Source organism: Cavia porcellus, unplaced genomic scaffold (assembly GCF_034190915.1).
Source record: "Cavia porcellus strain 051 isolate PalLab524CR breed Dunkin Hartley unplaced genomic scaffold, mCavPor4.1 scaffold_16, whole genome shotgun sequence".
Taxonomy (NCBI): Eukaryota; Metazoa; Chordata; class Mammalia; order Rodentia; family Caviidae; genus Cavia; species Cavia porcellus.
Genome location: NW_026947499.1, coordinates 56,845,678 through 56,868,248, shown reverse-complemented (window position 1 = coordinate 56,868,248; position 22,571 = coordinate 56,845,678). Strand labels below are relative to the sequence as shown.

General features: G+C 52.5%; 2 protein-coding genes and 1 long non-coding RNA gene across 9 annotated transcripts; 1 reads left to right on the top strand and 2 right to left on the bottom strand.

Annotated features, from left to right (window-relative positions):
* Positions 1-1,233: 1,233 nt before the first annotated feature.
* Positions 1,234-14,055, bottom strand: Fbrs (fibrosin). 3 transcript variants are annotated; one of them, XM_063226834.1, is made up of 18 exons: positions 12,498-14,055; positions 12,049-12,228; positions 11,266-11,301; positions 11,143-11,172; positions 9,949-9,997; positions 9,564-9,864; positions 7,921-8,222; positions 7,508-7,713; positions 7,348-7,392; positions 7,038-7,133; positions 6,739-6,807; positions 5,438-5,467; positions 5,014-5,082; positions 4,544-4,661; positions 4,360-4,440; positions 3,371-3,454; positions 3,031-3,238; positions 1,234-2,946 (listed from the first exon to the last, which is right to left on the bottom strand). In XM_063226834.1, the coding sequence occupies exons 1-18, from the start codon at positions 12,942-12,944 to the stop codon at positions 2,361-2,363; spliced, it is 2,937 nt and encodes a 978-aa protein (XP_063082904.1). In that variant the 5' UTR covers positions 12,945-14,055; the 3' UTR covers positions 1,234-2,360. The 3 variants fall into 3 exon arrangements, with proteins under 3 accessions (XP_063082904.1, XP_063082903.1, XP_063082905.1); XM_063226833.1 differs by having other exon boundaries at positions 5,014-5,085; positions 12,498-14,054; XM_063226835.1 differs by lacking the exon at positions 11,143-11,172 and having other exon boundaries at positions 5,014-5,085.
* A 461-nt stretch (positions 14,056-14,516) lies between these two features.
* On the top strand, positions 14,517-15,971 carry LOC134470752 (uncharacterized). The gene is made up of 2 exons (XR_010039904.1): positions 14,517-14,773; positions 15,593-15,971. It is a non-coding gene; the product is annotated as an uncharacterized LOC134470752 (long non-coding RNA).
* On the bottom strand, positions 15,419-21,105 carry Prr14 (proline rich 14). 5 transcript variants are annotated; one of them, XM_005007579.4, is made up of 12 exons: positions 20,959-21,105; positions 20,136-20,207; positions 19,846-20,014; positions 18,553-18,671; positions 18,292-18,478; positions 17,975-18,018; positions 17,655-17,764; positions 16,626-17,214; positions 16,422-16,491; positions 16,256-16,347; positions 15,916-15,987; positions 15,419-15,827 (listed from the first exon to the last, which is right to left on the bottom strand). In XM_005007579.4, the coding sequence occupies exons 2-12, from the start codon at positions 20,156-20,158 to the stop codon at positions 15,548-15,550; spliced, it is 1,755 nt and encodes a 584-aa protein (XP_005007636.1). In that variant the 5' UTR covers positions 20,159-20,207; positions 20,959-21,105; the 3' UTR covers positions 15,419-15,547. The 5 variants fall into 5 exon arrangements, with proteins under 5 accessions (XP_005007636.1, XP_005007637.1, XP_012997650.1 ...); XM_005007580.4 differs by having other exon boundaries at positions 20,975-21,058; XM_013142196.3 differs by lacking the exon at positions 20,136-20,207 and having other exon boundaries at positions 20,959-21,103.
* Between the last annotated feature and the right edge of the window lie 1,466 nt (positions 21,106-22,571).

Here is a 22,571-nt window from a genome sequence, read left to right as displayed (position 1 = left end):
ATTTTTGTAACAGCCATGAGCCTTCCCCAGAAGTCCTGGGTTATGTGTGGTGGCGGTGGCAATCGCTAAAGCAATGAAGCCCACTCAATTTTGGGGACCCAGAAAAGCTGGTTCTAGCAGATGAGTTTAGTAGTCACTAGTTAAAGACTAAATTTTTTCTCTCCTTTGACATATCACAGAATTGAACCCAGGGCCTCTGCACTGAGCTATGTATCACAGCAACCTAAGGGCCAGGGATTTAGCTTGGTGGTGGAAATGCCTGCTTGACAAGTGATAGGTCATGAGTTTGATCCTTGGTACATATATAGCAGCAACCTGCCCTTTTTTGGGGGGTAGGGAGCATCAGGGATCAAACTCACGACCTTGTGCTTGCCAGCAAGCACTTATTTCACTGAGCTAAATCCCTGGCCTCCCTACCCTTTCTTGGAGACAGGGTATCACTAAAGCCAAATTTTCCCAGCCAGGCTCATAATTGGGACCCACCTGCCTCAGCTTCTCAAGTGCTGGCATTACAGGTATGCACCACTACACTCACTTACAAAGAAAATGGTTTAAGTGCAAACTGAAGTTGTAAAACAATGTTTTACAGAGTGACTCCTATTTTTCAAATATTTGGAGGCACCTGAGATCAGAATGGTGTCAAAAAGATAAAAGGAAAAAGCATATAGTAAGTAATCTTTGATAATAAACTGTAGACTTAATTATAGTGACTATTACTTTGAAAAAAAGCAGGTTTGTAAAAACCAATCTTTTCTCACAAAATTTATCATGTTTGTACTGTAGGTGTTAGCAAACCACACAGGAAGGGATGAGAACAAAGGATTATTGACAGAGGCTACCCTCTGGGGAAAGGCAGGGTTGGACAAGGTTGGCAAGTGAAGGGAAAATTTGTAGTTCCACTCAGGATCTTTTCATATATATTTTTTTATACCAGGGATTGAATTTATGACCTTGTGCTTGCCACGCAGGTGCTTACACCACTGAGCTAACTGCCCAGCCCTTTTTGTATTATTTGAATCTTCTGTATTCCTAGGTTGTAGAAAACAAAAAACTTTCACACCCAACAATGACCAGCCCACCATCCAAAAGTAGCAGATCAACCTCAACCCTTATGGGAAGGAAAGAAAACTTTTCAGGCAGGACAGGTCAGTATTGTCCACATCCTTTCTTTACCTCTGGCTGCAAGCTCACTCACGCTAGGCAACTCACAGACTGAAAGAGGAGCCAAGGGGCCTCATTGTAACACTCATTTTTATATAAATATCCGCAAGTCATGTTACAGAATAAACCCCACCGGGGGAAAAAAAAAAGTCAACTTTACGGTTTTGTTAAACTGAGCCCTGCCTTCTAGTTGGGCCCCAGCCTGGAGACACCTGCTGCTTTGGGAAGGCTGGGACTGCTGCGTTAGGCTGCTGAAGCAGCTGCCTGTGTGCCCACCCCTGGGCCAACCCCTTTCTTTGGTGTGTGGTACATGGTGACCTTTTCTGCCCACCCCCCAGCCTAGGGCAGGGTTCTGGAGAAGAGGGTTCTATGGGGCAGGGCCCAGGAGTCCTGGGGGCACTTGGAAATGGGATGGGGCACTGAGTCATTAAAAGGTGGAGTCTGAGGCTTAGAGGTGGAGCTTCTTGGAGTTGAGGACACAAGAGTTAACAGGAACAAGTTGGGTGGGGCCTAGGCTGTCAGTCAGGTGGGAAGTATTTTCCCTTCCTTGCAGTCTAGGTCCTCTAGGTCCCTTCCTCTGTGGGTTCACCTCCTGTTACACCCCCACATTCCCAGGAATGAGCCCTGGATTCCCACCTGTCCTTTCCCGGCTCTTGCCCTGCCACCCCTCCCACCACAGGAGCAGAGGCTAGGAACACAGCACCAGTCTGAGGATTCAATTAACCAGGAAGGGGACTGTTGGGAGGGGTACCCCTGTAAAAATGTACAAAAGGTTTTGGGAGGCTGTGGGAGATAAATATGTACATGGAACCCCCTTTCCTTTAGCCCCTCCTCCTCCAGCTCTTGGAGGGCATGAAAACTGGGGTGGTAATTGGAGGGGGGCACTTTGGCCTCTGGCTTAGTGAGCCCTTGGGGAGAGGCCCTTAGAGGAGAACTGGTGCCCCTCAAGAGGTTAGGAACCATGGTCTCTGAAATGAGCCCTGCTCACATATATCACACACCTCTCTCAAGGCTAGTGGCCTCTGTCCTCCCAGTGACCCCATGGTTCATGCGAGCTCTGCTCCCAGGTCCATAACCTCAGAGACTACGCTGAGGTCATGACCTTTGCCCTCTGGCCTTGCCTTAAAACTTCAGCTCCATGACCTTGCCAAAAGGAAAGAGGAACTAGATAGAGCTTTGCCCCTATCACTCCCCTCCCTTCACCTGTCAGCCCTGGCAGGGCCAGGGGCCCTGGGGGGAGAACCAGGCCGGGGGGCGGGCACAAGAGGGGGTGGTGCCCCCAAAAGGGCTCCTGGTGGGGTCTTGCTGAGAAGATGAGGGGTTCCTGGGGCCGCTGCAGGTGGTGGTGGAGGAGCCAATCGGCTATAGAGTAAGGGGTGAGCAGGCTCAAGACCGTAGAGACGGGCGGCAGCCACGGCCCCAGGTCCAGTCAGCTCTTCACCCGCCTCATAGAAACGGGGTGGCCTGGCTAGGCGTGGAGGACCTGCCAACCAGGCTGGTTCTAGGAAGCCAGTGCAGCGCTCGGGTGGACTAGGGCCCAGGAAGGGGGGTGGCCGTGGCCTCTCAAACAGCAGATGAAGGCCCTGAGGCCCGGTGGCAGCAGCAGCGGCGGCGGCGGCAGCGGCAGCAGCAGCGGCGGCGGCAGCGGCAGCAGCAGCAGCCTCCTCCTTCCGCTCTTCCTTTACCCGCACGGACTCCTTGGTAGGCCGAGCCGCTTCCTCACCGGCCCGGGCCTTGGGAGTAGCAGGAGAAACCCGGAGCTGGGGCCGTGAGAAGGGGAGGTCCCTGGGGGGTGCAGAGGGAGAGGATGAGGGCACCCCAGAAGAGTGGAGGGCTGGCGAAGTGGAGCTGTGGGGTTGGGAAGCGCACCTGTCCTTCTCCTCCTTGGTGATTGAGGACTCCCTCCGTTCCATAGGCCGCTCCTTGTCCGAGCCTGGTGTCCGGGCGGCCTCAGGGGGCCGGACCCAGGCCGGGAAGGCCAGAGGACTGCGGTGCAGGCGGCCCCATGGGTCTGGGGGGGAGGCGAAGGCTGGTGGGGCCCCTGGGCTTTCTTTTTGGGCAAAGACAGCGCTGGAGTCTGGGCAGAGGGAAGAGCAGAGAATGATAGGGGCCAAGGAACAGAGGGCCCCATGTGCAGGCTTCCTCCCAGGCCGTGCCTAAGCATAGGACCCCAGTGCTGCAGCCCCCACCTCAATCTTTCCACACTCACTGAATGTGGGGCTGCCTAGGCCTCCAAAGGCCCCGTTGGAGAGGGCAGCCAAGGAGGCAAAACTTGTGGGACGCCCAAAGGGATCTGCCGAGAAAAAGGCAACAGTCAAAGCCTCAAGCAGCCAGCTCTGAGCAGGCACAAAAAGCAGGTGGGTACGAAGTCAGTAAGCAGGCCCTTTGAGCCCTTGGTCACTTGGTTTTAAGTATGTGCTGAGCTCTTTAGTTGGGCAAAGCTTCCCTTCATATCATGACATTCAGTCTCACTAAGGCCCAGGAGGCAGATGAGATCATTCCCACTTTTAAAACGACAGAACAGGATCAGAGAGGTGAAATGACTTCCCAATGGTCACCTAGCAATGAGTGCTACCATCAACCTGATGTGCCTCTCTAAAACTCCCCTCCCTGGATAGCCACCTGGACCTGGCTTACATTTCTGCTGTGTAGCATGCTACTTGCCCGGGGGTCTCTGCTGGCTTCTCCACACTGTATGTGCAGGGGCCCTTCTTGGCCTGACTCAAACTTCATGCACAGGTCACACAGCCATCAGAACTAGCCTATCTTTCACAGGAAACTTAGCTTCCCTGCCAGGAATGCCTATGTGTCAACAGGCTCAACTTTTGTCCTGCACAATCAGGGTTAATGACCCCAAGAAGCCTGTGCTAAGTTCCTTAAGGGCAAGGGACTATGCTCTTCTGTGGGCCTGTATTGCCTCTCTCCTCTACCTGCTTTCCTAGGTGCCACACACTCCCTACCATCACTGAGGAACAAAGTTTGAGTTGGCAAATAGAATCACTTTGACCTTCCCTACTCACTTAGAGATGAGAAAATCATGGCTCAGAGCTGGTAAAGTAACTTGTCCAAGGTCACAAAGCAAATGGAAGGTCTATGCCATTCTAGTTATCTCTTGGGTCTGACTTCCCATTCCCACCTCGACAACATCCAGAAGTCAGGAACAAGGCCTGGGTTATCCAGTATGTTCTCGGCTCTTACCAATGTGGGTGCTAGGGCTCAGGAAGGGTCCGTGGGCCCCGGGAGCTGCTGTGAAAGGGTTGGCTGCAGCGTGGACGGCACCTAGGGCAAAGAGGTGGGAAATTCTAATGAGGCTGAGTGGGTGCAAGGTGGACCTCAGGCCACAGATGGGAAACCTCAGACCCTGAGAGTTGGCCAGACTTACCAGTTGCAGTGAAGAGGGAGGCTGGATGGGAGAGCTCCTGCCCAGGGGGCAGGGCCCCATAGGGCCCTGGAAGGCAGGGCAGGAGGTCATTCCGAAAGTCAAGCTTGTGGGAATCACCCTGCATGGGACACAAGGAGACCGGCAGTGAGAAGCCAGGTCTGGTCTTTTTTGTTGTTGTTTTTCTTGTTTTCTGCACCTCTTAGGTCCCTGCTCTTGGCATCCCACCCCTAGCTCCCCTCCAAGGGCTAGTGGCCACCAAGAGGGTGCTGGGGTACCCTTTTCTTCTTATCTGAAGAGATTTCTATGACCATTCCTTTAACTGGCCAGAGAATACAGGTGCTAATTGTGTAGCTGCTCAGCTGTGACAGGAATAGGAGAATGTTACTAAGATTCTGCTGAAGGAAGATACCCAGAGTTCAGGCCACCCCTGACTCTCAGAGCCACTCTCCCAAGCCCTCCAGCCCCAGTACCTTTATCTTTTCCTGGTGTCTCAGGATCATGTAAGCCAAGCGCACGTGCATGGCACACCATTTCCCTGGCTTCTGCCGCCCCAGAAGGATGACCAAAGGGAAAGGGAAGGAAAGAACATTCATTCACTCATCACCCACTCCAGGCCCAGCCCTGGGCCCAGCCTTGCCACACAACATCCCCACTCATAAAAGCCTAGGAAACTGAGGCTCAGAGAGATGAACTGTCTTGCCCAAGGTCCCGTGGCCAGTTACTTCCGAGCCCAAGTCTGTAACTTGAAAGACCTTTAGTATCTACTGTTTCACATCTGGCTGCCTCCACGTCTTGGGTTGCTTGCTTTTTCCCAAGCAGGACCCACCCTCTCAAGCCAAACACCCTGACACCAGCCCCCAGCCTCATGCAGCCTGAGGTCCTCACCAAACTCACCCTCAAAGGTGGCCGGAAATGGTCAGGGATCTGGAGATGGCAAAGGAGAGATTGTAGGCAATTCAGACCTGTTTCCTGATCTTGGTGTCTCAGCTCTGTAGTACCCAGCCACCCCTCACTACTTCCAGAGACCTTCCTGCTATGTAACAACTTCTCTTGCATTCCTCCTGCTACAGGTTTTTTCTTCCAACACCAGACCCCAGGGAAGTGCCCTGATGGGAGGGTTAGGGAGTGGCTTGGGGCACGCAGGACAGCTTTCTCAACTGGAGAAGCTATCAGATTAACAGGTTTTATTTTATTTTTTGAGACAAGGTCTTGCCGTGTAGTCCAGGCTGGCCTTGAATGCACTATGTAGCCCAGGGTGCCCTCACTTGCAGTGATCCTCCCGCCTCAGCCTTCAGAGTGCTGGGATTATAAGCACATACCATCATGCCTGGTGTTTTTTTTTTTTTTTTTTTTGTCTTTTTCATTTTTATCGGTACCAGGAATCGAACTCACCACCGCCTGCTTGCAAGGCAGGTGTTTATGCTGCTAAGCTAAATCTCCAGCCCCCCATGCCTGGTTTTATGAGCTTAGGGATCCACTTAAGATTTCTTTAGGAAAAAACACCTTTTAAATATGTTGGAAAACCTCTGGTCTCATTTACTCTTTTTTTTTTTTTTTTTGTCTTTTTCCTTTTCATTGGTACTGGGGATCGAACTCACAACTGCCTGCTTCAAGGCAGGCACTTATGCCGTTGAGCTAAATCCCCAGCCCCCTCATTTACTCTTTTGTAAACATGTCCTACGCTTTTTACAATGCTCCAAAAGTCCTACGGTCTAAGGTGGTCACATGTGCAAAGAAGGTAGGATGGTTTAGGCTCCCAGCCACTTCACGAAGGAGAAGCTTATCTTTTAACTGTTTTATGGATAAGGATTCCTCAGTATGATGTCATTTTGAAATAGGAAAAGAAAAGTTTTGTTACTTCAATTTGAAAATCTCTACAAAAACCACTGTCCTTTAGCTAAAGGACAACTCAGTGGTAGAACACAAGCTTAGCATAAGTGAGGCCTTGAGTTTGAGCCCTGGGACTACAAAATGCAAAACTACTACCCTAACAATCATCTTACTCCTTGGACAACCTCAGTAAAACTCCTGTTTCTCATGTTTGGATAATTCTTTTGCACAAATCTTCTCTCCTTAGACACGGGGGATAACCCTGACCATATATTAAAGGGAGGAACCAGTGCTTCACTTTCTCTAAGTCAACCTTGCTCTCCCCTCCTTCCAGCTTCCCCAGGACCTGCCCTGGCCCCCCTCACCTGTGTCCCCTTTTGGGGGAGCCCGCTTGGCACTGGCCCCAGTCGTGGTGGCGGCTCAGGGTTCGTGCTCTGGGAAAGGGGAGTGAAGGGATCAGACAGGAGAGCTGGCACCAATTATAAAAGAATCAAGAAACAAGCTAGGGGATGGGACAACAGAAAAGTGCATGGCTTTGCAAAGAGCTAGGTGCAGAAAGGAAGGCAGGAGATTAGGCATGGTTTTGGGGAACAGGAAGTAAAACCAGAGTATCTGGGTTTGTTAGGGACAGGACATAGTGGTGCCATCTGCATTGAGAGCTCACCTTGGGCTGGAAGGCCCCCTGCAGGGAGCCAAAGGAGACAGCCGGTGGGAGGCCCGGAGGAAGCCCGGGCACTGCGGGAGGGAAGGCCGTGTATGGCTGTGGAGAGAAGGGGACTAGTCCAAGCAGGGGGTGGAGGTGCAGCCCAGGCCTAGTCTACCCATAAGTCCTCTAGTTTCCACCCTAAACCCTCCAGGGAGCTCTCCCAGCTTCAAGGGTCTGGCTTTTGGAGAGGAAGACTGGACCCAACAATCAGGGCCCCATGCAATGATGTGGCCATGCCCACCACACACACACTCCCCCACACACTCACATTGTGTCGGAAAAGGCCTTCCATCTTTCCTGGGTATTTCTCAAACTAGGGAAGAGAAGGGAAGAGTAAGCTGCCAGCCAGGGAACCAGGACCTTCCCCTGGGAGCCACACCCTCCCCCCAAGCCTCTGGGTCAAATCACTAGCCCAAGGAAGAGCTCACCATGTGGGGACCGTGGGGAGGCAGCAGGCCCGGGGGGTAAGGGGTGAAGTGCTGGTGGGTGTGCTGGTGGGTGTGCTGGTGCTGATGGTTGTGCTGGTGGAACTGGAAGGCCAGAGGCCGGGCCGAGCCTCCTGCCCCCACCACCTCAGGGCCACCCTGGGCATTCAGGTAGCGAGAGTTCAGGTCCTGGCCGATCAGGTCCTGCTCTGTGGGAGGGGAGGGGGAGAAGGCTTTAAAATCTGTCTCCACCATATCAGCCTCCTTGACCCCAGGTAACTGGCTTTCCCCCTGGCCTTGAGCCACTCCCTCCTTAAGCCCTGCTGTTTGCTGTGGCCCAGATCCCCCAAAACTGCTGGGGCCCAAGCTCAGAGTCATGGTCCCCCACCCCCCCGGGGCCAGGACCCCAAACTCACCAGAAAGGGCGTTAGCAGCTGAGGCCCCAGGGTGCCCTGGCACCTGCAGCAGGGGTGGAGGTGGGGGCAGGGCAGGGCCAGGAGAGAACAAGGAGGGGTGGTGGGGTGGTGGTGGGGGCCGCAGCCCAGGGGGCGGAAAGCCGTGGGTGGACAAAGGCAGCGGGAGTGAGGGCGTCGGGGGCCGGTGGGTGAGCTGCGTGGACGAGGAGGAGGCAGATGAAGAGGAGGAGGACGAAGAGGATGATGAGGGGGGAGGCTGAGCCACGGGAGGGGCCGGGGCCTTGGGGGGCGGCCGTGAAGAGCTGGGGAGAGAAGTGGGGAGATGAGTGAGGGGGTTGGGAGGTGCCAGCTCTGACAGGAGGGGGTCAGAAACCTGGGTGATACCATGACCCTGGTTCTCCAAACTGGGAGATGGCAGAACCCAGCCCCCAGGATCTCCTCCCAGGGAACCCATTCTCAGACTGAGGTGCCTCCCCCAAAGCCCCCTTTTCTCCCTCTCTAAATTTCTTTCTCCAAGCAGCTGCCTCTCTCTCTAAATTTCTTTCTCCAAGCAGCTGCCTCTGCTGTCTCCGGCCACGTAACTTTCCCTCTTCTGATTCAACCACAGCACAAAACAGATCATTGATTTTGACGCTTAATTACAACAGGCCATCTGGGTCCCACCCTAAGACAGTGGAAGCAGCACCAAGCTGGCCTGTCCTGGGAATCAGGAGACCTGAATTCTAACCCATCTTGCCATGAATGCCCTGGGTGACCTTGAGCAAGTCACTGCCCCTCTCTGAGCCTTAGTTTTCTTAAGAATGGTAACAATGATAATGACGATGACACAGTGATAGCATCAATAATAAACAGTATCAGTTCTTACCCTGTGGTGAGCACTTACTGTAGGCCAACTGCTGGCACCTGCTTTATAAGCTAACACAAGGCTCCAACCTTTCACACCACATTCCCAAATGTCACCACAGCCATACAGCCATTCGCACTACACCACTTACTTAAATGTTTTTGGCCTCATGCTAAGCAGTAACATGTGAAATCAAGTTGAGGTACCAAACACGTTCTTCTAAAGCACATAAAAGCTAACTCATGGCAACTTTTAGCATTTACTCAGGTAAGACCTGACATCATTTCACCGCCCATTAAAGATGAGTGTACACACTTTGGGAAACACTGAACTCACTAAGAATTAATCTCACAACTTTAGGATGAACGTACCATTATTATTTCCTTTCACAAAGAGGAAATTGAGGCTCAGAGGGGTTAAGTGACTTGCCAAAAATCACACAGCAAGTAAGTGGCAGAGCAGGAATTTGAATCTAGGTCTGACTGACACCAAAGCCAGCATTCTTAATCATGTCAGCATTTCCCAAAGTATGTTCCAAACAACATTATTCCTAGCAGATGTGCCTTACAAAAAGTTCTCACCAGCAGCAAAAGTGGGAAACAGCACAAACTGGATTCCCTTACACACAAATGTTATCAAGAGCCCAGGTAAGTCCTGCAGGAATCTCTAAATTTACTTCACCCATTGTCCTTTTTCAAGTCATGCCCCACAGGGATCACATGTCCCAGCACAGAATGCAGGGGTTGGCACTAAAATAAGCAGACCCTTCTAGATCAGAGCAAACCCCTGGGCCACTCACCTGCCAGTGCTGAGGTCCAAGCTGCTGCCATAGGGAGAAGTGCGGAGGCCAAAGGGCGAGACCCGAAGCTGCAGCTGGGGCTGGGGTGGGGGTGGCAGACTGGGGGTGGCCGGCAAGGGTGCAGGGGGTGAGACAGGAGGCCGAGGGGCTGGTGGAGGCAGTGGTTCCTTTGGAGGGAAAGGCACTAGCAGCGGGTCGGGCCCTGGGGGCTGTTCCTGGCTCCGCTCCAGGCCCGACACTTTAGGGACCACGGAGAGTTTTGCTTCACAGTTCCCATTGAAGGTGCCGTGGGGGCCCGAGGCTGTGAGGGCAGGATGGTGGACATGCTCAGTTAAGGCTCACCCAATTTCCCTCCCTCACCTCCATTCCAGCCCTTGTTACCAACCTTTGCTGGTTGAAACAGTAAAGGATGGATCGAGGTCATCATCAGAGACCTGGGGAAGGACAGAGAGATGGTTAGACGGCAGTTGGATCAGATCTCCATCTAGGCAGGCCAACAGCCTCTGGAGCCCGATGGAAAGATGGGGATGGTAGGTCTGACCCATCAGTTTAGTTGAGATCCACCACACTGTGTGCTCCAGGGGGCTACATTTGGAGGGAGTAGAGCAGCTGAGCCCAAAAACCTGCTAGGCCAGGAGTATTGAAATAAGACCACAAAGAACTGGCAGAGAAGCAGCTAGATCAAAACTAGAATGTCACTAACTGCTAGCCCATAGGCCTGCCTAACCTATAGAGCTATTTGGTCCCTGGCTATCAGCAAAAATATTTGCTGATTTTTTGAGGGGAGGGTCTTTTTGTGACAGGGTCTTGCTATGCAGTTCAGGCTGGCATTGAGCTCACTTTGTAGCCCAGACTGGTCTTGAACTTCTCAGCTGATGATTTGAAACCTGGAAGATTCTTTATTAAAACCCAGACTTAAGGTTCTCTTGAGAATGGACTCCATTCTCATGTGGCAACAATCAGCTAGACTGGACTACAGTCATTTCTTTGAGATGAAAAACATTTCCTAGGTTGTTCTGATCCAGTCAACATTTGCAAGAAAGCAAAACATACACGGGAATGCAAATTTAGTAACTTAAAAGAGGTAGAACATTAGTTGCTAGAATGCATTAATTCAAAACAAGCAAATACCTATCCTACTAACAAACTGAAATATATTTTATAAATTGAGTTCTGATGGAAACTACAATGGTTTTATGTTCTCACTAGCATGACCATACCAAATTCTCATGTAGGAGATCCTGATTGCAAGAGCAGACAAATGGACAACACGAAGGACCATCTCAGTTTCCACAGTCACTCTAGATTCCTATGGAGACCTAATGGTAGTTTCAGGGGTTTTGAAGAGGATAGTACACCAAGATGTGGCCTTCTATTCTCTGGGCAGTAGCCCTGGTCATAATAAAAAGCCATTTACCCTCCTGACTCCCCCCTTCCTCCCAAAAGCCTAATCCTAGTTCAACCTGACTCATGTTCCCCACTCAAAGATAGGTGTCTGCTGTAGGCAGAAGGCCTTTGAGCAGTAGTCCATTTTACCAGTTGCCACACTGCCCACCCAAAGACTTCTAGCCCCACTCACCCTCTCGTCCAGATCACTTTCTGCATCACACTGAGGAGGAGGAGAGAGAGAGGTGTCAGGAGAGTGAAGATGAGTGGGGCACAATGGGGAAGGTGAGGGCCAGTACAGGTGGATGGCACTTACTATGTATCCAGCTTCCAGAGAGTGCCGGGAGAAGGCCTGGGAAAGACCAGAGTCCAGAGGTAAGTGAAGTGGACTGGCCAGGCAATTGAGTTTCAACTCCCAGGCATGAGGTCTCTCACGATCTACCTTCAATCTCTTTCTCCAGCAGCTTTTCAGGTATTACCTACTCCCCTTCTCAACGTTTTTGTCAATTTCTAAATACATTAGGCTCTCACATCTATGTGCTTCTACCCAAAACAACTTTTCTCCATTTCTTCTCTTAGTAACCTTCTGCCTGTACTTCAGGGCCTGACTAAGACATCCTAGGGGGCTTTCCCTAACCACAACTCTCCTCCCATCCCCCAGGCAGAAAGAGTGGCTTCCTCATGGGGGTTTCTGCACACCTCTCCCAGATCTCTGCCTGGGGAAGCTTCTCAAACTGTGGTCCAGGTGTTTGCTTGTTGACTGTTTCTTTCCGGCTAAGACTGCCACCACCTCCAAGGAAGGGCAGGGACCACATCTAATTTATTTTCAATTCAACTAAGTAATTCTCAATTATCAATATATTTAAAGTAGATACACACCAACCAAACCAAGTGGGTCGACTATAAACAACTCTTGGTCAGACTTGAATTGGAGGGAAAAACAGTCCTCAAATTTGCTTTTTTGCTTTCCTCTCTGGGATTAGAGACTGGGACTAGAGTTTATGATAGAAGGGCAGCGGTACTCCTGATAGAAAATGGGTCCCCAAAAAAGGACATTTCACCTGAACAGTTTTAGGATGAGGTTTTCAGACAAGCTCACCTCTTTCCTTCTCCGCTTATTGGGCCATTTGCGGGGCCGATCCCCAGGGGGCCGGCCAGGCTCCCGATCAGAGCTGTCCCCTGGCTCCCCAGTGGCCCCACTGGAGCCCCCCCTCTTCCGTTTCCCAGAATGCTTCAGCCGATGTTCCAGTCGCTCTGGGGGCTGAAGAGATGCATCCTTCTGTGGAGAAGAAGGTGGAACTGAACTGGATGGAAAAATGAAAGCTCTCCACCTCTCTGAGGGTGACCAGACTACCAAACAGCCTTACAGGCCAGAAACCTTGCTGGTCCCTGGAGACCAGCTCTACCTCCTCCCACCCCAGGGTGGGGCAGAGATCTGGCCAGAGGAGCCGGTTGCTCTGGTTTGGGGTGCCAGCAACCCCCAGGCACCCTACCCGCGTCTCGGTCCCTCTCGAGCCCCCAAGGGCCGCGTTCGCCCTTCAGCCCCACCTGTAAGGCCTCGAGGCTGGCGAAGCTGGCGATGGCAAAGCCATCGATTAAATCCTCCTCTTCTTCTTCCTCCTCCGGCTCCTCCTCGGCTTCCCCATCGTCGGCGCCCCCCTCTTCCTCTTCTTCCTCCTCCTCCCCGCGGCTGCCCGAGCCGGCGGGCCGCTTCCGAGCGCGGGGTCGTGGGGGCCGAGGCCTGGGTCGGGGCCGCCGCCGCCTCGGGCCTCCGGGGCGCTCTCCGGACGAAGCCGACGACCAAGGCCTGGCGGGCGGCGGCGGCGACGATGAAGACGAGGAGCCGCGCGGGGCGGACAGCAAGGCTCGGGGTGCGTCGCCTCCTGGCCCTCGGCGGCGCCTCTGCTCGCGGTCACGGTCCCGGCGGGAGCAGCGCCGCCGCCTTCGCTCGCCCTCAGCCGCCCAGCCTGGGCCCGGGGCCGCGGCCGTCTCCATGGCGACGGCCCTCAGCGCCGCATCCGGAGGCGGCGGGGCCGGGAGCGGCCTGTCCGCAGGCCCGGGGTCGCAAGCGCGGCGCTGGCGACCACACAGGGACGGGAAGGCCACGGCTTCCCCTTTAGAGCAGGATCCGCTGGCCCTGAGCTTGCCCCAAGGCCAAGGCCTGGAGAGCCGGCGCCGCCCCCGGGGCGACAAGCCCGAGGGCCCCCCCTGGGGGGCCGGCGGGGCCGCGACGGCGAAAACGGGGCGGCCGTCTCTTTAAGATGAGGCCTCAAGTTGTCCAGCCCCCGGTCCCTTTAAGGCTACCCGACTGTGTCCGGCCGGCCTAGTGCGGTAGCCGCCCCCTGCCAGGGGTCGAGGATAGTCTCCCGGAGGAAGAGGAAGGGCCACCCCTTTAAAAGGGGCCGAAATCTCGACCCAAAACGCAAACCTCCCCTTTAAAAATGTCTCAAGTCCTCCGGTTAAGAGGCCACCCCTTTAAGGAGTCTAGAATCCTTCAAGCAGCAAACCGTCCCTTTAAGGGTTCGCGAGTTAAGTTTCTAGTCCTCCACAAGCTGCCACTTCCCCTTTAAGCTGAATTTAAAGGACTTGTAGCGTGGGCGGGGAGAAGAGGTGGGAAATCCCACTTGCTCCAATTTCCCCAACAGTCCAGTTCTCAATTTGTCAGCTTCTGTTCGACAGCTTTCCCTTTAAGGCTGGCAGCAGAGTCGGCCGAGTTCGACGACCACCCCTTTAAGGAGATTTAAAGGGGCTTCCTCCAAGCCCAGCAACACCAGCCTCCGCCTCCAGTCGCCATGAAAGGCGCGAAGGGGGGCGGAGCTGAGGGGGGGGCAGCCCTCCAAAGTCCCGGATGTGAGGCAACGGTGACGGGTAAAGCTTCTTTGTCCGCCGACATAAAAGTCTCTTCCTGCTTTTCTCCGTGTCTGACTTGGGCCTTAAGGGATCCGGAACGGCCGTTGGGCACCGAAGGAGCTCCAGCGCACCCTCCCGTCGTCTCCTTTGGAGTCTTGGGCCTCTTCGCCTGGATCCTCCTGCCCCTCCTCCCTCTTCCTCCTCAGCCTACGCCTCCTTCCTCTCGCTGCCTCCTCCCACTCTCCGCCCCCTTCCTTCGGGCTGCTGCAAGCTCAGTCGTTGATAGGGTAGGAAGTACTATACGTCAACGCGAAGGGCGGGGTCAAGCTATTGGGAGGGGCTATGTAACCGCCCCCAAATCTTTGATTGGGTTACGTCAGTTATCCCCGCCCTTCCTCAAGTCTTGTGACTCGACTGATGAGAAGTAGGTGTTTGCGGCAGTCTCCAACGTGACCCGCCTCTTCCTGCTCTTCGTTTATTGGCCACCTTCTGATGGTGTAGACGCAGAGTTCACTAAGGATTGGAATACACTGGCAGAATCTTAGAGGGCAGTTGGCCACTAGGTGGCGCGCGGCTGTTAAATGTGCTGTTGTACCACCAGTTACGTCGCGTCTCCTTTCGGCCGCTCAGCTGCTCAGCGCTTTGCGCATGCGCTCGGCAATACCGGCCCTCCCCCCTCCCCAGCCTGCGGTTCGGAGGGTCGCTCGGGAGGTAGGGGTGGCCTAGGCTCAGGGGCGGTATACGTTATTTGTTATCTCCCGGTGCTAGAGTACTGGTCTCCACTCTCCGAGTGATACCAAGTACAAAAACACCTTCGTTTGTGTGCTGCGCACGTTTTCACAGATTAGTTCACCACCAGATGTGCTGTCCTAGCCCACCTTAACGTATTATTGTGGGCAGCGCGCAGCAAGCTCCGTATCTGCGACTCGGTTCTCACAGGGCTGTGTGCAGCTCAAGTACATCTGTTATCCTAGGTGAGGAATTACGGCTGTGCACTTAGCTCCAAAATCCAGCAGCAGGTCTTAGGGCCTTTGTGTACTCTGAGCCTTTTAGTCTCCTTTGATTTTTTTTCTTTTTTTGTGGTCCTGGGGCGGGGGGGGGGGGACACGGACACGACAGAATTCAGAGGCTATTGAGCTACGTACATCTTCAGCTTTTTTAATTGTATGACACGGTCTTGTCTCAGTAGGCCACTCAATCTAGGCTCAAATTTGTGATTTTCCTGCCTACCCCTACCCAAACAGCTGGGATTATACGCAATGCAACACCATGCCAGGCTGTGTCCTTTATGTAAATGAATTGGGAGAGCCCTAACCGGCAGCTTTTTCATAAATAACCATCCTTAAAAGAGACGTCTCAGGGGTTGGGGATTTAGCTCAGCGGCATAAGCGCCTGCCTTGTAAGCAGGCAGTAGTCAGTTCGATCCCCGGTACCAATAAAAAGGAAAAAGACCAAAAAAAAAATAAGTCTCAAATCAAGGTAATTACCAATAACCATTCCTTTTTTGCCCTATACCCTTCTCTCATGTTCCTTGGCACCACTTCCTTTTCCCAGATATGTGAAGGAAATCAACATATATCAGGCAATATGGCAAATCTCACATTCAGCTAGTCAAAAAATCAGAAAACATTGAGAATTTTACTAGAAATATAGAGAAAAAAATATAACTGCCTCAGAAGTTTCCCATCCCTCCACAGAGATAGATGGACAAATAGTTGCTTTCCTTCTGTGGTAGACCGATGGAGTTCCTAGGACTGATGGGGTCTCTCTCCATCCATCTTTTCCTCCTCTAGGAGCAAGGCATCTAGTTCCTCCAGCCGCTTCCTCAGCAGAGGTCCCACATCCCGGCTGGGTGCCAGGTTGGGAGTAACAGTTCTGCCAGCTGTAGCCCTGACCCCACGGGATGGCCGGCGGGATCGAGGAAGGCTGCTGTCTCGAAATTCTACAGCCCGGCGGAGCTTCCTGGAGCTGGTGAAAATCAGAGTCCCATTGCGCTCCCGTGGTTCCTCGAAGATGGTCTCAAAGGTCCTGGACCAGGCAGGAACAGGCGCTGTTAACCAACATGCCCCCTGGTTTTAGCCTTTTCTACCACCCTTGAGCCTTCCAAGTTTCTCACCTCCTGGTTGTGGGTGACTGATAATTCTTATTGGTATAAATTTCTTCCAAACTGAACTCCTTCTTGTTCAATCTGGAAGCAAAGAACAGAGGCTACTGAGAAACCTCAGGCTCACACAACCTGAAGAAGGGATAGGTAAACCTAGGCTATATTTTAGTTTCCAGGATATGCCAGGGCCAGGAGTGCTCTCTGAGACAGATAGGGAGTTCCAAGCACAAACTACATCAAATTAAATCTCCCATCTAGACTGTTCTGCCTGAGAGAAGCAAAGCCACACTTCAGAAGATAAGAGCCTCCACCTGTCTGCCCAAGGAAGTACCTTGCCCAGTGAGCTTCTCACCTGACTGGTCGAGGCAGCCCCATTGGTGTAAGATTTAGTTGAGGACGGTTGGGTGTCTTGCGTATTCTGAATCTGGAAACCTTTCCCATAGCCTGAAAAATATGACAAGATGAAAGAATGGCCTGGGCTCTGGGCCCCGTGTCCTCCCCCTCATCTGTACTCGTACCTTGGTCTCAGGGTCTGAAAGCACCTGGTCCTTTGAGGCCCTTAGCTCCTTCCCTTTGGTTGAGCCCAGTCTGTAAAGGTCAAGACTCAGTGGCAAAGAGGATTCACAGCAATATCCCCATCTCCTGCCCACTGGATACTGAGGGAAGGAAGCCAGGTTCTGGTTGTGACCAGGGCTTCAAGGAGAGTTCATCAAGACCACTACCTGGGTTTTGCTGGTTCGGAGAAGGAGGAAGTGGATGCAGTAGATGAGCAAGACGTGGCTCGAGAGGGGGAGGCTCCTACTCCCCCAAGAGGGAAGACCTCTTTCCGGAGACAGGGAAGAGGGGGTGGTGGGGCTCGGGCCATCTCCCCACCACCCACAGTGTGCCGCCGTGGCCGTGACTGGCTTGGTTGGGGTACAGAAGAGGGCCAGGTACAGGTACCTGGGCCAGGGAGCCCCAGATCAGGGCAGGAGTGGCTTCGGCCCAGAGAGAGTTTAGGGAGATGTGCAGGGACATTGTGGTCCTGAGCTCGCCACTGGCGGATAGGGGGTCGGGGGCTGACAGATGTAGTGGCTTCCACAGCCCTGCACTGCTCAGCCTCTGAGATGGCAATCTTCAACTCCAGCTTCATGGGGGGAGACGGAGGTGGAGGCTCTGGGGTTTTGCTGGGTGTGAGGAAGATATCAGCGAAACTCTCCAACTTGGAGCGCACGGACCGGAAGAGGGGAGCCAAGCCCCAGGGACTGAGGCGGGTCCGTAAAAGGCTGGATGGTGGTGGAGTTGATGGGGGCTCCAAAGCAGGATCTGGGGCTGAGGAAAGGAGAGCATCACAGGTGGGCATTTCTCAGCTGCAGACTTGTAAGTCCCTCCCCTAAACACTAATCTTAGTCCACAGAATAATCAGCCTACTCCTAAAACTTAAATCTTACAGTTAGGAGTTGGATCTCCAGCCTTGGCAGTCTAAATTCCATTTTCATATACCATGTTCTTCCCTGGAAGGGGGCTAAGCCTCATCTATACCTCTGCACCTGACACAAGCTCAACTAGAAGCTGTGTATGGTGGTGAATGCCTATAAACCCAGTCCTTAGGAGGCAGAGGCAGGAAGACTCTTGTCAGTTAAAGGCCAATCTAGGCTACACAGTTCGAAGCCAGTCTAGACTACATAGCTAGACCCTGTACCAAAGCAAAGCAAACCAAACCTCAATTAGGATTTTCTAAACTCCTAAATCTCATTCTTAGAAGTTTTTACCTGGTGTCAGGCTGTCTGGACGGTGTGTAGGCAGCGTGGACGGCTGGAATGGAGGATCTAGTTCCCTGGGTTCAGGCATTGACTGGTGTACCATCACCATAGGCTCAGCTCTGAGATGAAGGAACAAGGTAAAGGCTGGGCAAGGGGCAGGTGCGGTTTCTGTGATCAGATTCCCGCTAGGCTAGTACTTCCCTTGTCCCTCAGTCCTCTGAAGGAGCTACAAGGAAGAACTGGTAAGTAAATCTTGAAGCCCTTAGTTCTGGATACTTGGGTGATGGCTATGGCATGGATACCTTGATAATCCCTTCCCCAGCTCTCACCTTTGTGCTGGGATGATGAAGTTGGGGCTCTCATCGACGAAGCCCTGGATATAAACATGGAATATTTGTGGAGAGGCAGGAAAGCCCTCTTTGGCCTCCCTAGCTCGCCATGTCCTGATTTATTCAGTCCCCGGATAGCCTCTTGGGTTAGCATCAAAGACTTTCTTATATAGTCTTTGCTCAGGCAGTGTCTGCCATGATGCTATCATTGTGCCCTGAAAGAAATCCACTCAGTTCAGGCTTCCTACCCTATCTTCTACCCCACTGGCATGCCTGTCCTAGGTGGACCCCTGACATCTGCAACTCTGTTTTCATACCTCTGCTGAGGGTCTGGGGGCACCAATATCTTCCAGCAGCACCACCAAGGTTGACTGGGGGGGCTGGTCCACATTTTGCAGAGGTCTGCTCTCTGGGCTAGGGGTTGTCCTTGATTGCCATCTCAGGGTAGGAGATCGGTGGATTTGATTTAAGGGATCTCTGCATAAAGGCAGTGAGTCAAGAGGCCTGGTGAGAGAACAAGAAGGTCAGTGGGCTGAGCAACAACATCCCTAACTTACTTCCCCTCCCTTGATACTCACCTAGCCTGAGAGGACCATTTGGCCTGCCTGGGTGGTGAGGTGGGTAACTGGTTACAGCCAGAATCTTGGTGGTTCTTGTGGCCCCATGGAGTGGAGATCTTTTGTTGGGTCAAGGAGACCTAGCAGAGGAAGAAGTATCAAAAGTAGGGGGGTTGAGGATGTAGCTCAGGGACACTGCATCTGCCCAGCAAGTTGGAGGAACTGAGTTTGATTCCTGGTAAAAAAAAAAATAATAATAACAAAAATAAATCATCTTGTCAAGAGCAAGAATGAGGTTGGACTAAACAGGGATGATGGTTTTTTTGTGCCTAATACTGCCCTTAGCCACAAAAGTCACAGATTATGGCTAGAATTCACTCAGCTCCCCTGAGGCAAGTTGGTCTGAATTAGAGGCTGACACCTGAGTGGAGGTGTGGGTTGTGAGTAATCTCATTTGGGCTGTTTAGAGAAATGAAATAGAGTGTTACTTTGGGCAGGTTTGCCTGATTTGGGGGCCTCAGTTTTTCTCTCCTGTGAATGGAGTCAATTAGCACAGTATGCTTCCCAAGGGAAAAAAGCAGACTCATAGGAATGTATAACAGGGAAAAGAGAAAAGATGTGGGTGGGAGGGAGGTGGACAGGGGAAAGGAAAAAAAGAATCAAGATATATTAAGTATATACACTTATTGTAGCCGAGTGTGGTGGCTCACGCCTGTAATCCCAGCATTCGGGAGGCTGAGGCAGGAAGATCCTTGCAAGTTCGAGACCAGCCTGGCCTACAAAGTGAGCTCAAGGCCTACTCGAACTGCACAGAGACCCTGTCTACAAAAAAAGTATATGCACTTATTCTTTACGATGAATGTAAACTTCATGTACTGCAAACATGTACTAATAAAATAACCCCAAAAGGCAACAAAACAAAATAGCAACCACACACATACAAACAAAGATATGACAGCATAATTTACTGAAATGGAAAGATGGGTCATGGTATAGAAGACATGTTACATTATGAGTCCATATGGAAATTATGGGAATATTTTAATAAAGTATGTAAATATATAAAATATGTAAATATATTAAAAGTAAAATATGTAAATATACTGTATAAAGAATTACAGGAATGTTTCCAGGTCAGTGGGAGGGGGGCACTGGAAACATGCTTAATCCTAGGTTGGAGTATCTGGAAGCCATGCAAGGCTCCAGCATTGAGGCTGCCTAGCTGATAGGCGTGAGAATAAATGTTTAGGCCTCAATCTCCTCAATAGGTATTTGGTTTGACTTTGGTACTGAGGAGGGATGTGGGGGGCTCACCATGTGGGAAGCCATGATATCTTCCAGCACCACGGCCAAGACCCGCCGAGAGGCCTTTTCCAGGGGAGAAGGGGATCCCCGCGGCTGCAGTCTCGGTCGTTTCGGGCTCCTGGCTTCCCATAACGCTCGAGCTAGGGGCTGGCGGCACAAACTCGGCCGGCCAGAAGGGCTGGAGTGTGAAAGAAAGAGGACAGTCGCTTGAACTTGTAGTTGGCTCTGTCGTTTCCCAGCACGGCCTCCAAGGTTCCCGTCTCCCAGGCTCAAGACAGGTGGGCGGGGTGCGCTCTCACCTGGAGTCCCCAGGCAAGTCCATGGGGGAAACAGCGGCTTCAAGGGGTCCCTGGGGGATCCCAGGCTGCGGCCTGGGGTGAGGGGGGAGCAGGGGAGCGCAGAGTGAGGGCCAGCCCCTCCTAGGGGCTCCGCCCTTCATGGTCCACCAGACGCTGGGGTAGATTATAGGCCGGAGCCCTGAGGCGCGGCAATGGCGCCCCCGACTGGCAGCCCGGAGAGGGTGTCCTCTCGCTGTCGCGGCCTCGATCAAATCACTCGTGCCCTGCCTGGCACCTGCCACGAGAATCTAGATAGCGGAGGGCCAAGTTCTCTCACGGCCCAAGCCTCTCGAGGCCTTTATCCCGCAAATTCTGCCCTGAGATCCCCGGGATCTGTTGGGATCCCAGTCCTGGGAGGTTCAGTTTCCGCTGAATCCCTCAGAGATGCTCGTCTCTCTCAGCAAGTGGCCGAGGACTTCAAAGCAATGCTCTCAGCGACGCTCCCCACCTCATCCCCTAGACTGGATCACTGTGGAAAGGCTCCCACAGCGTAGTTCCTCCAATCAGACACCGCGCGAGGTTTCTCCTCCCACTGTGAGCTTCGGCTCTACAAAGCTCCACTCATTTGGGGGCGGCCCGACTTTGAGTATCGTAGAGCTCAGTCCGGATCCCCGGGGATCCACTGTCAAGCAGATACCCTACTTCACTCCAACCTGGGGGAGGTCCCGCCCACAGACACCGTTCCACCCCCACCCTGGCCAAATCCCCGCCCAGCGTCCCGCAGCTTGGGACCAGGTGGTTCAAATGCCTCCTCGACCTCCCCCCTCTTCTTCAGCTGCCCTACCCAGTGCGCCGCTCACCGCCGCCTCCCGTGGATCTCGTTTTCCACAGCTCCCACGACCGGCTCCTTTAAAACCAGCCTCACCTAACACCGCCCAACCACTAAGGGGCTTCCTCCCTCAACCTCCCGGCGCCACCCAATCGCTAGACGCCTTCTTCCGGGTCGGTGAGAAACAAAGTGAAGCCACTGGACGGCCATCATTCTTAGGGGCAAGAAGCCCAATCAGCACCGCCATTATCGTTGAGGGCAGAGTCAAGCGTTAGTGTACCGAAGTGGCGTCATCTTTAGGACACCAGTCAGTGGCTGAATATTATGTCAGGTTTCTTGGGAAATTGAGGCCACCTTCGTGAAGCTAAAATCCCTCCACGATTTTTAAGGTTATCTTCCGGTTCTTTCGCTTTTAGGTCAATAAATGTAGAACGAGTGCTAACGATTTGTGAAATTTCCGATGGCCTAGAGAGTCCTCATTTAAAACTGGTTGCCGCACCATACAGAGCATCTCAGCCGGGTTCCCAGGGCCCAGAGACGCAGGCTGGTGTTGCCTCGGGCTCCAGTTTATGCAGTGTTCTGGAGACAGCAGGCTGCAGCCGAGGTGGGAAGGAGGCTGAGTTCGCTGAGCTTCACTTCACCCTCTTAAGGGGGCGGAGGTGTCTCAGTCTTAGAGGGGTCACTACAGGGGCCCCATTGCAGGAGCCCAGTAGCCCACCATAGCTTACCTCTTTCAAATCTGTGAGTCTGTGGCTCCAGTAGTTCTCCTTCTCTCAGAATTTTTGTTTCCCCCTACAATTTATTTTTTCTTGGTCTTGAGAATCGAACTCACGACGTTGCTATTGCCAGCCAGGCACTGTGCCTCTGAGCTGTATCTCCAGCCCTTCTTTCCTTTTTTCTTTTTCTTTCTTTCTTTCTTTCTTTCTTTCTTTCTTTCTTTCTTTCTTTCTTTCTTTCTAGTCAGTGTTTCACTGTGTAGTACAGGCAGGTCTTGGACTTGCAATAATCCTCTTGCCTCAGCCTCCTGAGTACTGGGACTACAGCCCGCCCTGAATTTCTTATTCAACCCTTATTTTCTGGCCTTGGAAGGAACCCAGGATCACTTACATGCTAGGCCTATGGTCTACCACTGAGCAATACCTACAGCTCTTTTTCTTTCTCAAAAAATTTTAAGGCAACATCTCACTAAATTGTGCAGGTTGGTTTTAAACTTAGCCTAGAGCTCTGTGTCTAATATCAAGGTACAGATAGCTAGGCATGGTGGTATGATCCCAGCACATGGAAGTCTGAGGCAGAAGGGTTGACTGAAGATCAAGACCAGTTTGGGCTACATGGTGGGTTCAAGGCTAGGCTGGACTACACAGTGATGCCCTGTCGCAAAAAATAAAAAAAGCCAGTTGTGGTGGTGCACACCTGTAACCCCATCACTCCAGGGCAGAGGCAGGAGGATTGCCATGAGTTTGAGGAAGCCAGGGCTATATAGTGAGTTCAAGGAGAGCCTGAATTAGAAAGGAAGGCAGTATCTCAAAAAATCAATTGATCTATCGATTGATAGATAGGGATAGATATACTCAAGGTGCAGAGACATTTTGTAGCCCAGAAAATTTTTCTCTCAAGGGACTGAGTTT

Excerpts from the sequence above, each read along its gene's own strand:
- Prr14 (XM_003478243.5), bottom strand. The coding sequence starts at position 20,275 with ATGAAGGGCGGAGCCCCTAGGAGGGGCTGGCCCTCACTCTGCGCTCCC. Across the intron at positions 20,015-20,135 it reads GACTTGCCTGGGGACTCCAG|CCCTTCTGGCCGGCCGAGTT; the intron begins GTGAGAGCGCAC and ends TTCACACTCCAG. Across the intron at positions 17,765-17,974 it reads TTCATCATCCCAGCACAAAG|AGCTGAGCCTATGGTGATGG; the intron begins GTGAGAGCTGGG and ends CCTTCATCTCAG.
- Fbrs (XM_063226833.1), bottom strand. The coding sequence starts at position 12,944 with ATGGAGACGGCCGCGGCCCCGGGCCCAGGCTGGGCGGCTGAGGGCGAG. Across the intron at positions 12,229-12,497 it reads CCAGCCTCGAGGCCTTACAG|AAGGATGCATCTCTTCAGCC; the intron begins GTGGGGCTGAAG and ends TCTTCTCCACAG. Across the intron at positions 5,468-6,738 it reads TCCCCCAAAAGGGGACACAG|ATCCCTGACCATTTCCGGCC; the intron begins GTGAGGGGGGCC and ends TGCCATCTCCAG.